The sequence below is a fragment of the Dasypus novemcinctus genome, chromosome 6 (genome assembly GCF_030445035.2).
Source record: "Dasypus novemcinctus isolate mDasNov1 chromosome 6, mDasNov1.1.hap2, whole genome shotgun sequence".
Taxonomy (NCBI): Eukaryota; Metazoa; Chordata; class Mammalia; order Cingulata; family Dasypodidae; genus Dasypus; species Dasypus novemcinctus.
The window spans coordinates 51,921,972-51,934,497 of NC_080678.1; the positions used below are offsets into that span (position 1 = coordinate 51,921,972).

The window sequence follows — 12,526 nt, forward strand, 5'->3', positions numbered from 1 at the left end:
TGCCTCCATTCTCTATCTCCTCCACCTACTGGAGATTATTTTCTTCTAAGACTTGATGCACATCCTTCTAAAAATAGCTTTCCTCTGTTGACCCATCATTCCCTGGGGTCCTTCTGTATGTTCTAGGATGACTTCTCTCTTGTTAAACCTTCTTTCCTATAGCAAAGTGGTTAAAAGCACAGACCCTGGCATAGGATATACTTGGGTTCAAATCCCCAACTCCCCTCTTACTAGCTCTAATTCTACCTTAGGCAAATGGCTTGACATCTCTTAGCCACAATTCCTCATTTTGTTAAATGGGAATAGAACCAACCTCATGGCATTTTCAGTCCAGTACCTACACTTAAGCACTCAATAATAGCTGATTATCATTTCAATCAGTTTCTCTTAACAAGGTGAGAAGAAATCCAATTAAAATGATTCACTAGAACAGGGGCTCTTAACCAGGGGTCCATGAGCTTGAATTGAAAAAAAATCAACTTATTATCTTTATTTTTCTGGCCTCTAACTGAAATCTAGCATTTCCTTCACTTGTGAATGTGTGCAATAAATAAATTACAGTAGTGTTCATTTCACCTGCCTGGCAGATGCATCTGTGGAACAAAAAAGATTAAGAACCCAGCACTAGAAGGTGTGAATGCAGTGAGCAAACCCACCCACAGAGAAACTTCTTTTGCCAGCAAATCCTTAAATCCTTGATGGGTTTTGGGATGTGTAAAAGCTATATTTTACCTTTCTTCTTGTCCCTGCAGGGAGCAGTGAGAGAACTGGCAGACAGGAGGGAGGCCTGTTTCCCATGCCCTCGTCTTTTTAGCACTTTCTTGCTTTCATGCAGTTAAGCAACTTAGTGCCCAATTTTCACTGATTTTTCTACCCCAGGATTTAATATTTTCTTTGAGGATGACCCATGATGCATAATAGAATTACCACGTCCGAAGTGTATTGAGTTATATCCACTGCATCTACCTCATGCTGAGGGCCTTTTGTTCCGAATGAAACAGGGTTTCTTGACTCCCAAGTCTGTTACTTCCACTATGTCACAGTGTCCCAGGGACAGGTGAGAAGAAAATAAATTCACATATACATATATGTATATGAATATTCAAGTGAATTAATATTTATGAATTTGTGCTTTTTTTCTTTTGGTTTATTCTGCTAGGATACATTGTGAGAAATGCAATTATTGGGTGAAATTATACACATCATTTATAAGTTCTTAAAAATACATTAAAAAGTAAATAAGCCGGTGTGTCTTGTTTCAAGGCATGTAAAAATAGTCTAGTTTCGCTACCACCCTGCCGGCACTGGTTAAAAACATTATTTACTAATGTTATGTAGAAGTACATTGCTACCTCAATATGTTTATTTGTTTCTATTTCATTATTTGTGGAATCTTATGAATGATCCATTTAGCATTGTATCACATTTGCTTTGAAGCTTGGTTCTGCTAACTGTTTTAAATGTGAATGTCTTTCAGGTCCCAAGCCAGCTGTGTTTCTGCAGCATGGCCTCCTTGCAGATTCCAGTGTCTGGGTCTCTAACCTCGCCAACAGCAGCCTGGGCTTCATTCTCGCGGATGCTGGTTTTGACGTGTGGATGGGGAACAGCCGGGGAAACACCTGGTCTCGGAAACACAGGACTCTTTCAGTTTCTCAGGATGAATTTTGGGCTTTCAGGTATATTTGAGTTGATTACAACACGGGCCTCTTTCCTTAGTGCCCTTAGTTCAGACGTGTGGGGATTTCAGCAGTGAAGGTAGATAGAGTGTGACTCTGAGGTCACAGGAGAGGGGAAACTGATGTCTTGTGAAAGGTTTTACACCTCCTTAGTTGAATAAATAGCAGTAGAGGACAATAAAGATAAATAATTACAAGCATTAGATTTGATTAGGAATTAGGAATTCTTAAGTTATTTTGGCATTCCTGCTGGTTTGGAGGCTGCTGGGCAAATTTTATCCCTTCTCCTTCCCCTTCCTCCATAAACATGTATTCCATATGTTCATTTTTCTTCTTTCCAGAAATTCTCACCTCTGAAATTCTCTTCTTTCTCTTACTTCTGGCTCTAGCAATTAATAGCAGTATGACATTGGACAATTTAACCCAGGTCCTCTGTGCTTCAGTTTCCTTACCTGATGATGGGGATAATAAACACCTACCTCATAAGGTAACTGGGAGGTTAAAGAAGGTACATGAGAAGCATCTGGCCCAGAGTTTGGCCCATCGTAAGTGCTCATGAACAGCCGGCTTTTCCATCGCAGGTGACACTCACTCATGTGTGCACTACTCACTTGCAGGGCTTCCGAGTCCTGTGCCCAGGACCAGGCATTAGAGAAGGAAGCTCTATGGTCTCCTCCAGGCTTGCTTCCCATCTGCCAAACCATACTTGCTGAGGACTTGAAACACAAGCAGGAGAGCTTTTACCTAAAGACACAACAGGAATATGTTTCTTGTAGCACTGTTCACAATAGTGAAAAACTGGAAACTACCCAAATGCCCATCAACAATGGACTGGAAAAATAAAATGTGATATAATCTCACACTGGAACGAGAACTAACAACCCATAACTATATGACATGGTTGAAGTCAGATACAGAAGAATACATCCTGTATAATTCCATTCATATAAAATTTCCAAGAATGATAAAACTATATTTGGTGTGGAAAATTAGGATAGGAGTTGCCTTTGGGAAACATGACAGGAAGGGGCTCAGGGGTACCTCTGGGCTTCTGGTAATGTTCTGCTTCCTCTGCTCAGTGCTGGTTTACTGAGATATGTTCAGTTTGTGATTATTCTTTATGTATATGCCAGTATTATTTGTATGTAATATTTCAGTGAATCAGTTCCTTTTTGGCTTACAGTTATGATGAGATGGCAAATTATGACTTACCAGCTTCAGTTAACTACGTTCTGAATAAAACTGGCCAAGAACAATTGTATTATGTGGCTCATTCTCAAGGCACCACAATAGGTATGTAATGAAGGTGGAAAGTTTATATAATGTCTTTTTTTGCAGAGTTTGCATTTGTTCTTAAAAGTGAAATATAAAGAAATAGTGTTAGTTCACATAAAAGTTTTTTTTTTTCTTGTTTTCTTTTTTTATGCCAAGCAGAAATAATAATAAGGGCAAGGAATTTTGGTAATATTTGGTTTTCTCTAGAAATTCAGATTTTAATAAAATGGATAAACTGGTGAATGGCTCTGTTGAAATTAGATGAGCCTATTATATATTATACTAGTTAAGCAACATATGGGGATGTTAGATGGTGGAAAACATTGTTTTATAAGTTCAGAGACTTAAAAAAAATATACAAAATAATACATTGACCTTTAAAGTAAAATGGAACAAAACTAGCTACAAGATTGCCAGGTTACACTGCCATTATTTAAAAACAGTTTTTAAACTTTATTTGCATTTTTATTTATGGTTATTAAAAGTAATGTGTTGATTGTAAAGAAAGTACAGTTTAAAGAAAATAAAAATTGCCTGTGATTCTACCAACAAATTCTAATATGAAAGCATCAGAACCCAAAAATTTTAATTCTTAGGAGGTTAGGGACCTGCCCAAAATAATTTGTTTAATTCTCCCTTTTCTGTTGCATATCTAGAATGTTTACTGTGTATAACACCTTTGCAGTCATGTTGTATGATCTCCTTAGAATAAGTTCTAGAAGAATTACTATACTACAAGTACAAATGCTTTTAAGTGTCTTGGTAGGTACAGTTAAATTGCCTCCCTGTCACTACCACCAAACACTCTTTGTTAATTTGGAAGGCTATAACCAAAAAGGAACTTGAATATATTTGCATTTCTTAGGAATGGAGTTAGGCTCTCTTCTTTGACCTATCTTTTTATGTCCTTTGCCCCACTTCTTTGTCAGGTGACATTTTAGGGTCTAGTTTAAGGCTGGAAGTGGCCTGAAAGGAAGCTAAGAAATATTTTAAAGTTACAGATTCTAAATGTGCATGAGTTCCTTTTTAAGTGGTTATGTAACTGAAGGGCCTGCTGGTCCTTAGGGATGGAAGGAAGGAGGAGTGGGGGAAGATGATGATCAGGTGGAGCTGTTGGGGATGGACTTTACATGGCAAAGTACAAATTGCTCAAGGAACAGGGAACGTCTTCGGCTTCAGGCAATCTGAATTTCTTTCAGTGTATATCTAGGTTGAGATTTGGAATAAGCACTTTAAAAATATTTGTTTTACCAGTTTAATCTTAGTGTTTTTGCACGTAGAAATTCAAATGGGCCCCGTTTCAAGTGTTTTGCTCCCTGATTGCAGCATTGCTGGCCTGGTTCTCATGCTTTCTATAGAGCATGACACAAAAGGGCAGCCTCTGCCTTTTCCAACAGATTCTCAACATGGAATTCCTATTTTCTTTCTTTTGTTTCCATAGGTTTTATAGCATTTTCACAGATCCCTTGGCTGGCCAAAAGGATTAAAATGTTTTTTGCCCTGGCTCCTGTGGCTTCAGTCGAATTCACCACTAGTCCTGTAGTCAAATTAGGAAAACTTCCAGATCTTCTCATCCAGGTACATTGATTACCACTCCCCCTGCCCAGAAATTTCCTTTTCAGTTTTGAAGAATTGACCAGTGGTGGGAAATGTAGGCCTTCCTACTCTTCAATTTTTGTCAGTAAAACAGAAGGGTTTTTCTTTCCCCCTTCACCTCTACTTCCAGATCTGGGGAGTCAGGGAGGAACACTGTTAGTTGTACATCAGTGCCATATCGTACTCATGGTTGACATTTGTCAACTTGACTTTCTACCCACCACACAAAGCACAGGAAAATGGAAGCCAGTAATTTAAATATCCTTGCAGTTGCCCTTTGTTCCATATAGTGAGTTCTTACACAGGAGGAGGCAGGCGATGGGAGACAGGAAATCCGCTCTTCCCAAAAGTCCATCCTTAACCACACTGGGGTGGTTGAAATACACAACCACTAAACTCAAGCCAGTTACTTCCTCAGGGGTCAAGTCAAAGGCTATGAGACCTCAAACTCTGTTAAGGAGGAGAAGCTTTCTTTCAGGAAGAGGAATTTAGAGCCTTCTGAGGCTGAGTAGTTCATTATACATGCATTATATATGTTTTACATATGTGCCTATATTTGTATATGTATATGCACACATACACGCATGTATGTATGTAATCCTGTACATGAATATATATAAACAAATCAAATATAACATGTCTCATGCACCCTTTAAAAGGCTTTCACAGGAATTGTGGCCTGTCCTCTGACCTTGGAACCTGAGAGCATGTGAGATGGGATGCTGCACGTCAGAGAGCAGAACATGCATGTAAAATATATCTCCCCCAAAGCCAATTTATTTTATTTTTTAAATATATTTTTTAAAGATACTTAGATTACATAAAATGTTACATACAAAAAATATAAGGAGTTCCCATGTGCCGCATTCCCCACACCTCCCACCCTCCAATTTATTTTAATACCCTAATTAGTAGATGCATTGATTTTCATTATAAGCAATTCAAAGATTACAAATAAAGTACCCCTCAAATACCAAACCACCTCCTAGTCCCCTGCCTGGAATTAAGTGGAACCCTCAGTTTGGGGTATTTTTCTATAGACCTCTTGTGTGCATTTACATACATACGTATGTTCTGGGGGGAAAATATTGTTTTGTTTTCATATAAATGGTATCTTACTATATTATGTCATTCTACAGATGGTAGGACTAACATGTTCATTCATAAACTTCTACTACATTCTGCATTGATGTGCTGCATAGTAAGCTTTCCATTCACAGGAACTAGTGTTTGTTTAAACAGGACTCCTGTAGTGGACATCTAGTTTATATGTATATCTTCCTTATGCCTGTTTTTGGCTATTTCCCTAGAGTGGACATGGATAAGTGAAATTGCTGTGTCATAGGGAATGTGCATTTTTAAATTACTTGACTGCATAAACACATATGGCTTTCAGAGTGGCTCTGCCGATTTAAACCCTATCAGCACGTTATGAGCAATCCATTACCCCATTCTGGAGGGTCTTTATAACAATAAAAACTCCCAAGTACCTCAGTTCCTGGAGATTGTGAATTAGTAGTGTGTTAAAATACAAACTCGTTCTCCCCCTTCTTTCTCCCTCTGCATTGGAGAAAGTGTGTTGTTAAATCTGTAGCGGGGCCTGGGGATCTGTGTCCTTCACAAATCACCCTTTAGATTCTGATGTAGGTGAGAGAGCCTGGATTTGGGATCCTCTATTCTAGATGATTGTGTTTTATAGTATTACAGAAAAATGACAAAGTGGATGATCAAATATTCATAAAACCTTTGAATTAGCTGCTCTGACAAGTGCATGTTACTTTCATAAAAGTTAAATTTCTCTTCGATTTCTTTCTGAAAAGACAAATTATAAAGAAATCAATGTTGATATGCATAGGTCTGTATATGCATAAGGTGATTCTTGCTTTTTCTGTATATTCTGACCTTCAACATAATTTTGTGGAGTTTGTCACATTAGTGCTGGATAGCAGTTTTGAAGTACAAGGTCAACCTCACATCCCATGTCAGTCAAAAAGAAAACTTAGTTTATTGTGATTCAGGTCATTGATGGGTCATCCTATAAACTTGTTTGTTTGGTGTTTTTTTCCCTTTCTTTCTGTTTGTTTTTAACAGAGAGCCTCACAAACATGCTTTCGTCACATGTGACCATTATGTAGTCGCAAAGCAAGAATTTGTAAAAATGCCTTGTCATGTCACTTGACCTCTGCATGCCAAATTTGCTTCCTCGATCTCACCAGCTAATTCTAGAGTGATAAGCCTGGAAAAAAGGAAAATGAAAGGTGACCTGATGTTGGTCTTTAGATTTAGATGGGATGTCTTGTACAAGACAGACTTCACAGATATCGTAAGCTTGTGTGTTTGTGGGTCAAATTTGCCTGGAGAAGGGTTGAATATGGTCTGTAACATGTTTTAAATTTAAATTCCACCATTTAAAAAGTGGAATATTTAACATTAAAATCTTGATAACTGATTATTTTTGGGGGTAGAGGAAGAAGCTGTGCACCACTGGGCCCATAGTCCTATCCCCAGAAAGGACAGAGCCTGCTGCTGTTGTACCCTTGAGACAGAGCACAAGCTTTCCAGTTCTCTGCAGTTGTCAACAGTCCCTAGTTGTAAACACGGAGGCAGGTGGCATTTTCCCATCACAGTTTTACTAATTTATATTTACATGCTGCCTTTTAGGCTCTTGAATTTTTCATTCCTCCTTGACCCTCCAGAGGGTAGGAATGAGCAAGAGTGTAAATTATAAATGGGTTTGGGTTCAATATAAGGAATATTTGTTTGTTTCCTATTATACAAATGTGGGAAGGTCTACCTTGGAAGCATAGTAATTACTCTGGATCTACTTGAACATAGGTTCAGCTACCATTGGTCAGGAATGATGTAGACCAAGGTGTTGACAAACTTTTTTTGTAACAGGCCAGATAGTAAATATTTTCAGCTTCGTGGGCCATAGGTATGTTGCCCTGACTCAATTCTGCTATTTTAGTGTGAAAGCAGCGAGGGCCAATACATAGATACATAAGTGTGTCTGTGTTCCAATTAAACTTTATTTTCAAAAACAGGTAGTGTGTCCGATTTGGCTCCTGACTCCTGATTGGACTAGGTGGATATACCCTCAGCAGAAATTGCTAATCAATCACAGCCTCAAGTCTTTCTCAGAAGTCAAGATCAGTCCATCACAGTCAGGTGAAAACTGTCTGGGGCTGGCTCTGGGATGAGTGAGCATTAAGGCCCTTTCCCACTAAACAAGGCATCTGTAAAATGAGTAGATTTTCTGCCTCCTTCATTTTGAGAATTTAGGCACATGTCTGTAACATTGGGGTAGATTATCAGATTTTGCCTTAGTAAACTTATGGCATCAGTATCCTATTTGAATCTCCACTGGTTGTCATTTTACTCCTGAATTCATCCACGGATATCCTTGCCTCTGGGCTCTGCTTCTAAGGTGGGTCATGGAAACCTTTGTACCAGAAAGAGATACCGAATAGATTCTTGGGTTTCTTTCTCTTTTATAGGATTTATTTGGAGTCAAAGAATTTCTTCCTGAGAATGCATTTTTGAAGTGGCTTAGTACTCATATTTGTACCCATGTCATTCTGAAGGAGCTTTGTGGAAATCTCCTTTTTGTTCTGAGTGGATTTAATGAGAAAAATTTAAATATGGTATGTATGTTTATAGTAAGTCTTACTTAAACTTTCAATGACTTTGTTATGTCTGTGAATGTATTTATTTGGATTGGATGATATATGCGAGGCAGGAATGACCTCATTAGAGCTCTAAAAGGTCTTTCATTTCAGAGACAGAAGAATTAAATTCAGTAGGTGCTTAGAATTCTATCTGCTGCAGTCATTAGGCAGGCAGTTATCACCTCCCTACATTGTATCTATATGGAAATATTGAATGAGAAGATCTGTCACAAATTTCTGATATTTATTCTGATGATATTTTTCATGTAAAAAATTACTAGTTGTGTTTAAATTTGACTGTTTCCACAAAATATGTGCATATGTGTATATGTGCATGTGTATTTATTTTATAACGTGTAAACCTTTGGCCAGCAATATACTGGTGTTCCTAAATATATTTGTCATTTGTAATGTTGCATTTTTAAAAACAGGTTTTAAAATTCTGGAGTGAAGACTATAGGGATTTTTAAAAATGATATTTCTATTTTTTTCTGCTGATGAAAATAATGTGACATTTGTATATAAAATTTTGAAATTCAGAAAATCATGAAGAAGGAAAAAAAACTACCTATAATCACAACCCATTGGGCTGCATGATTACCACGTAGTTGCCTTTCATTTCCTTCCTACATAGTCTGTGTGTGTGTGTTGTGCATATTTTTATAGGACTTATTTATAGTTGAGAAATTTTTTCCCACCCATAATCTCTCGTATATTTAAGATTATGACTCTAGTTTTTAATGTTTTAAAGGATATGTGTATTACTGATGTCACCTTAATGCTGTTTGCATTCATATTTCAATGTATTTATTTTACAGTCTAGAGTGGATGTATATACAACACACTCTCCTGCTGGAACTTCTGTGCAAAACATGTTACACTGGGGTCAGGTAGGTATTCCAGGAGCAAAGTTGGCTCGGTGCGCCGGCACTGGCTCCACGTGTAGGTGCTTTGCTTGCCGCACAGGCACGCTTTCTCTTTTTTTTTTTGCCAGGAGGCCCCAGGGATTGAACTCATGTCCTCCCATATGGTAGGTGGAAGCTCTATCATTTAAGCCACATCCACTTCCCTTAAGCCTATTATTATCAAACTATCAGTGTCACTCCCTTTGTTGTTGAGCAGTGAGAATCTGTATTTTAAGAAATAAATTAACAGCTGCCCAATAGCTTCTTCTGCTTCATCAGGTTGGGGAACCTTTGCCATGTGATAGCACTTTAGTGAACTCAGTGGCCTCAGAAATATCCTCCCCTGGGAGTCCTGTTCTTAGCGTCTCCCTGGGACTCAGGAACCAGAAAGGGCCACATGGGGCTTCAGCTCCTTATCATGAAGGTCGGCTGCACTTGAGATGTCAGTGACTCAGTGACAGATTGCTGAGGTTTAGCCCAGGGGCACCTGCAATGGAAAGTAGTGCAGTACATGCTGCACAGCACTTTCACCTTTTAAGGTGTCCTGAACCCTTCAAAAATCCTCACATTCACACATTCATTCAGGCTCCTGCTTTTCTCTTAGTCACATGTCTATTTATAGTCACTTGTTTTCTTTCTAGACCTACCACCAAAATTCTTCTACCTTTTCTGAGCCTATTCCCCTTTCTCCCCTAGAGGATATTTTGCCAGAAAGGGTGAAATTCTGTCGCCTGGGCAGTTAATGCACTCCTAAGGATGCGTGGAGGGTGACTCAGCTGACTGAAGGCGCAGGCTGTGCTGTGCTCTAGCTCAGTGGCCTTGGCAAGCGCCCGATTCTCAGATCCTTGGCAAAGTACCCATGACCACCCCCTAGCCTATCAGGAGCCCTGCTCTTGTTCCAGCCCCTTTTATGTGGCAGCTGACTAGAGTGAGGGTTGCAGGCTGAGTTCCCCAGCACAGCTCTCTTGCCCACTTGTGACCTTGTGACTTTAGGCTCTACTTACTTTGGAATTTCTTTCATAACCATTTCCAAAGCCCAGACTCCCTGCAGAAGGCAGCCTTGCCCTTGACCCTTGTGCCTTCTGTGTTATCTCTTTGTCAGAAAAATAGCTGCTTGGCAGAGTGACTTCACAGGACTCTTTCCTTGATCCCGCCTCCTCTGGGCTGTTGGCCAGAGGCTGCCACCCTGCCTGTCGGGGACCCCTTGTTCAGGCTGCTCCAGGAGGCAGCCCTGGTGCCTGCTGGGAGCGGCTGCTGAAGGTGGGTGTGGCCTGGGTGTTGGCGGCTGAGAGCCCCAAGTCAGGTGTGGATTTTGGAGGTTCCTGTGGTATGAGCTGGGAGGTGCCCTCAAAGGCCATTTTATTCACAGTACAGTCAGAAGTTTGCTTTTTGCATAAGTAATTATCATTCAGTTATTCATTTCCAAAACCTAGATCTTTACTTGGCTGTTAAATTTAATTTACAAATGTTATTCTTGTTAGAGCCTGACAAATTCCAAACAGCCCCAGAGCTGAGACTCTGTTTCTCTCTCTGGCCCTCTTGCGAGCCCTGCCCGAAGCCCAGGTGCTCATTCCTGTGTGAAGGCTGGTTCTAGTACATCTTTATTGTTGGTCAGAAATACTTAGGGTGCTAGTAAAAATATGGATTCTTGGGCCCTTCTCAAGATCTGTTGAAAATCAGAATTCCTAGGGAGTGTATCCCTGGGATCTGCATTTTTAATAAGTGCCCCAGCTGACAATGTACTCCATTGTTTGCAACCTAACTTTAAAAAAAAAAATTATTGGTAAGATATTCCTTAAAACATTGTAAAAAGAACATTTAACATAATGAACACGCATTATGATATTTTAGAAAATACTTGAGTGCAAAGAAGAAAAGCCACCTATGTGTGTACCACCCAGGGGTAGGCACTAGTAGTAGTTTGGTATAATCTTATAGTTGTTTGGTATAATCATTCCCATGACAAAAGTAGGATCCTAGGACACACACTTTCTGTAACATTCCTTTTTATTGAATGAAATAACATTGTATTTGTTAGATACAAGCTGAGTTGCTGTATCAGAGACCCAAAAATACAGCCACTGAAGCAATTTCTTTCTTGTAATACAGAAGATCAGTGGTCTGGGCTGGTGGTGGAGGGGTGTGGGTGTGCGCCACAAAGTCATGCAGGGACCAGTGTACTCCACCCTGTAGCTCTGCCACCCCTGGGTGCTGTCCTGCTCTGCCTGGGTGAAGCTGGGTCATCTCCATGTCTGCTCCAGCCCACAGGAAGCGGGGAGCGCGGAAGGGCGAGGGGCTTGATGTTTAGGAGGTAGCTCAGAAGTGAGCCAGATGGCCATGCCTAGTTGTGAGGTGGGGGGGAGGTGTGCTTTCTACCTGGGTGGCCAGTGTTCAGTGAACACCTGAGTGGTTCTAGTTACTGAAAGCAGGAAGGCAAGAATGGACACTGGGGGCGAGAATGTCCAGGTCAAAACTAAATTTCAAAAGTATTCCTAATGCAAAGAAAGTTTTCCATTGCATGAATTTTTTTCTCCTCCTCTTCTTCTTCCTCCTCCCTCACCCCCTCCTGCTCCTCACTTCTCCCCACCATCTCTTCCTCATTATAGTCTTTTTGTGATATCAAACTATACTGGGAATATATTGTGTTATATTGTATTATAGATATGTTTTTATACATTGGGCAGATTGTTTTTCTTAGGATACACTTGAAGAGGTAGACTTAGTGATCAGACTGTTGGCCTAATTTTAAGACTATTTTTAAGACTTCAATACATATTGTACTATAAAAATTACTATTTACATTCTTGTTAGAATTTGAGACTTAAAAATAACTGTAAATGTCACTTTAAAACTGTGTATCCTGATATTACAATTATTTCCTCCTGCTCTTCAGCCACATAAGGTTATTACATAAGTGTAACCATAGTACATATTGTTATTTCTGGCTATTTCCCATCTAATACTATTTATAAACATTCTTTAGAAACAGTTTTCTGTTTCTGTCTTATCATATTTATATTTATTATTTATGGCATGGCATACTGTTTGTTCATATTGTTGTAACATAATGCAGTTAACCAAATATCAAAGAATTTTAGCTTATTTCTGTGTTTTTGTTGCTATAAACAACCTTTTCCATATTTCCCTCCTTCTGAGGTGCCTTTTTAAGTGGATAGTTTTTGAAGTCCTAAGTGACTTTCAGTATAAAATTCAAGCTTAGAAGTTTAGCTTGAGTTATAGGCAAGTTTTTCCTTTATATTCCTACTCAGCTTTATATAAATGCTGAAAGGTGGATTTGACCAACTGGTAAATTCATATCTGAGAACAGCAGAAGAACAATTCGCATTGAGATATTTTCACTGAAATTGGAGAGGGAACAGGTGCAGTAAGAGGTGCTGTAAATCTG

The 12,526-nt window shown here is 39.3% G+C and overlaps 1 protein-coding gene across 1 annotated transcript in view; it reads left to right on the forward strand.

Moving 5' to 3' along the window:
- LOC101445787 (lysosomal acid lipase/cholesteryl ester hydrolase) overlaps positions 1–12,526 on the forward strand; it is a 50,026-nt gene that overhangs the window by 31,860 nt on the left and 5,640 nt on the right. The window contains exons 4-8 of the mRNA XM_004461424.3: positions 1,478–1,676; positions 2,860–2,969; positions 4,393–4,529; positions 8,045–8,191; positions 9,034–9,105. Of these exons, the coding sequence (XP_004461481.1) occupies positions 1,478–1,676; positions 2,860–2,969; positions 4,393–4,529; positions 8,045–8,191; positions 9,034–9,105 (665 nt within the window). The remainder of the gene's footprint in view (positions 1–1,477; positions 1,677–2,859; positions 2,970–4,392; positions 4,530–8,044; positions 8,192–9,033; positions 9,106–12,526) is intronic.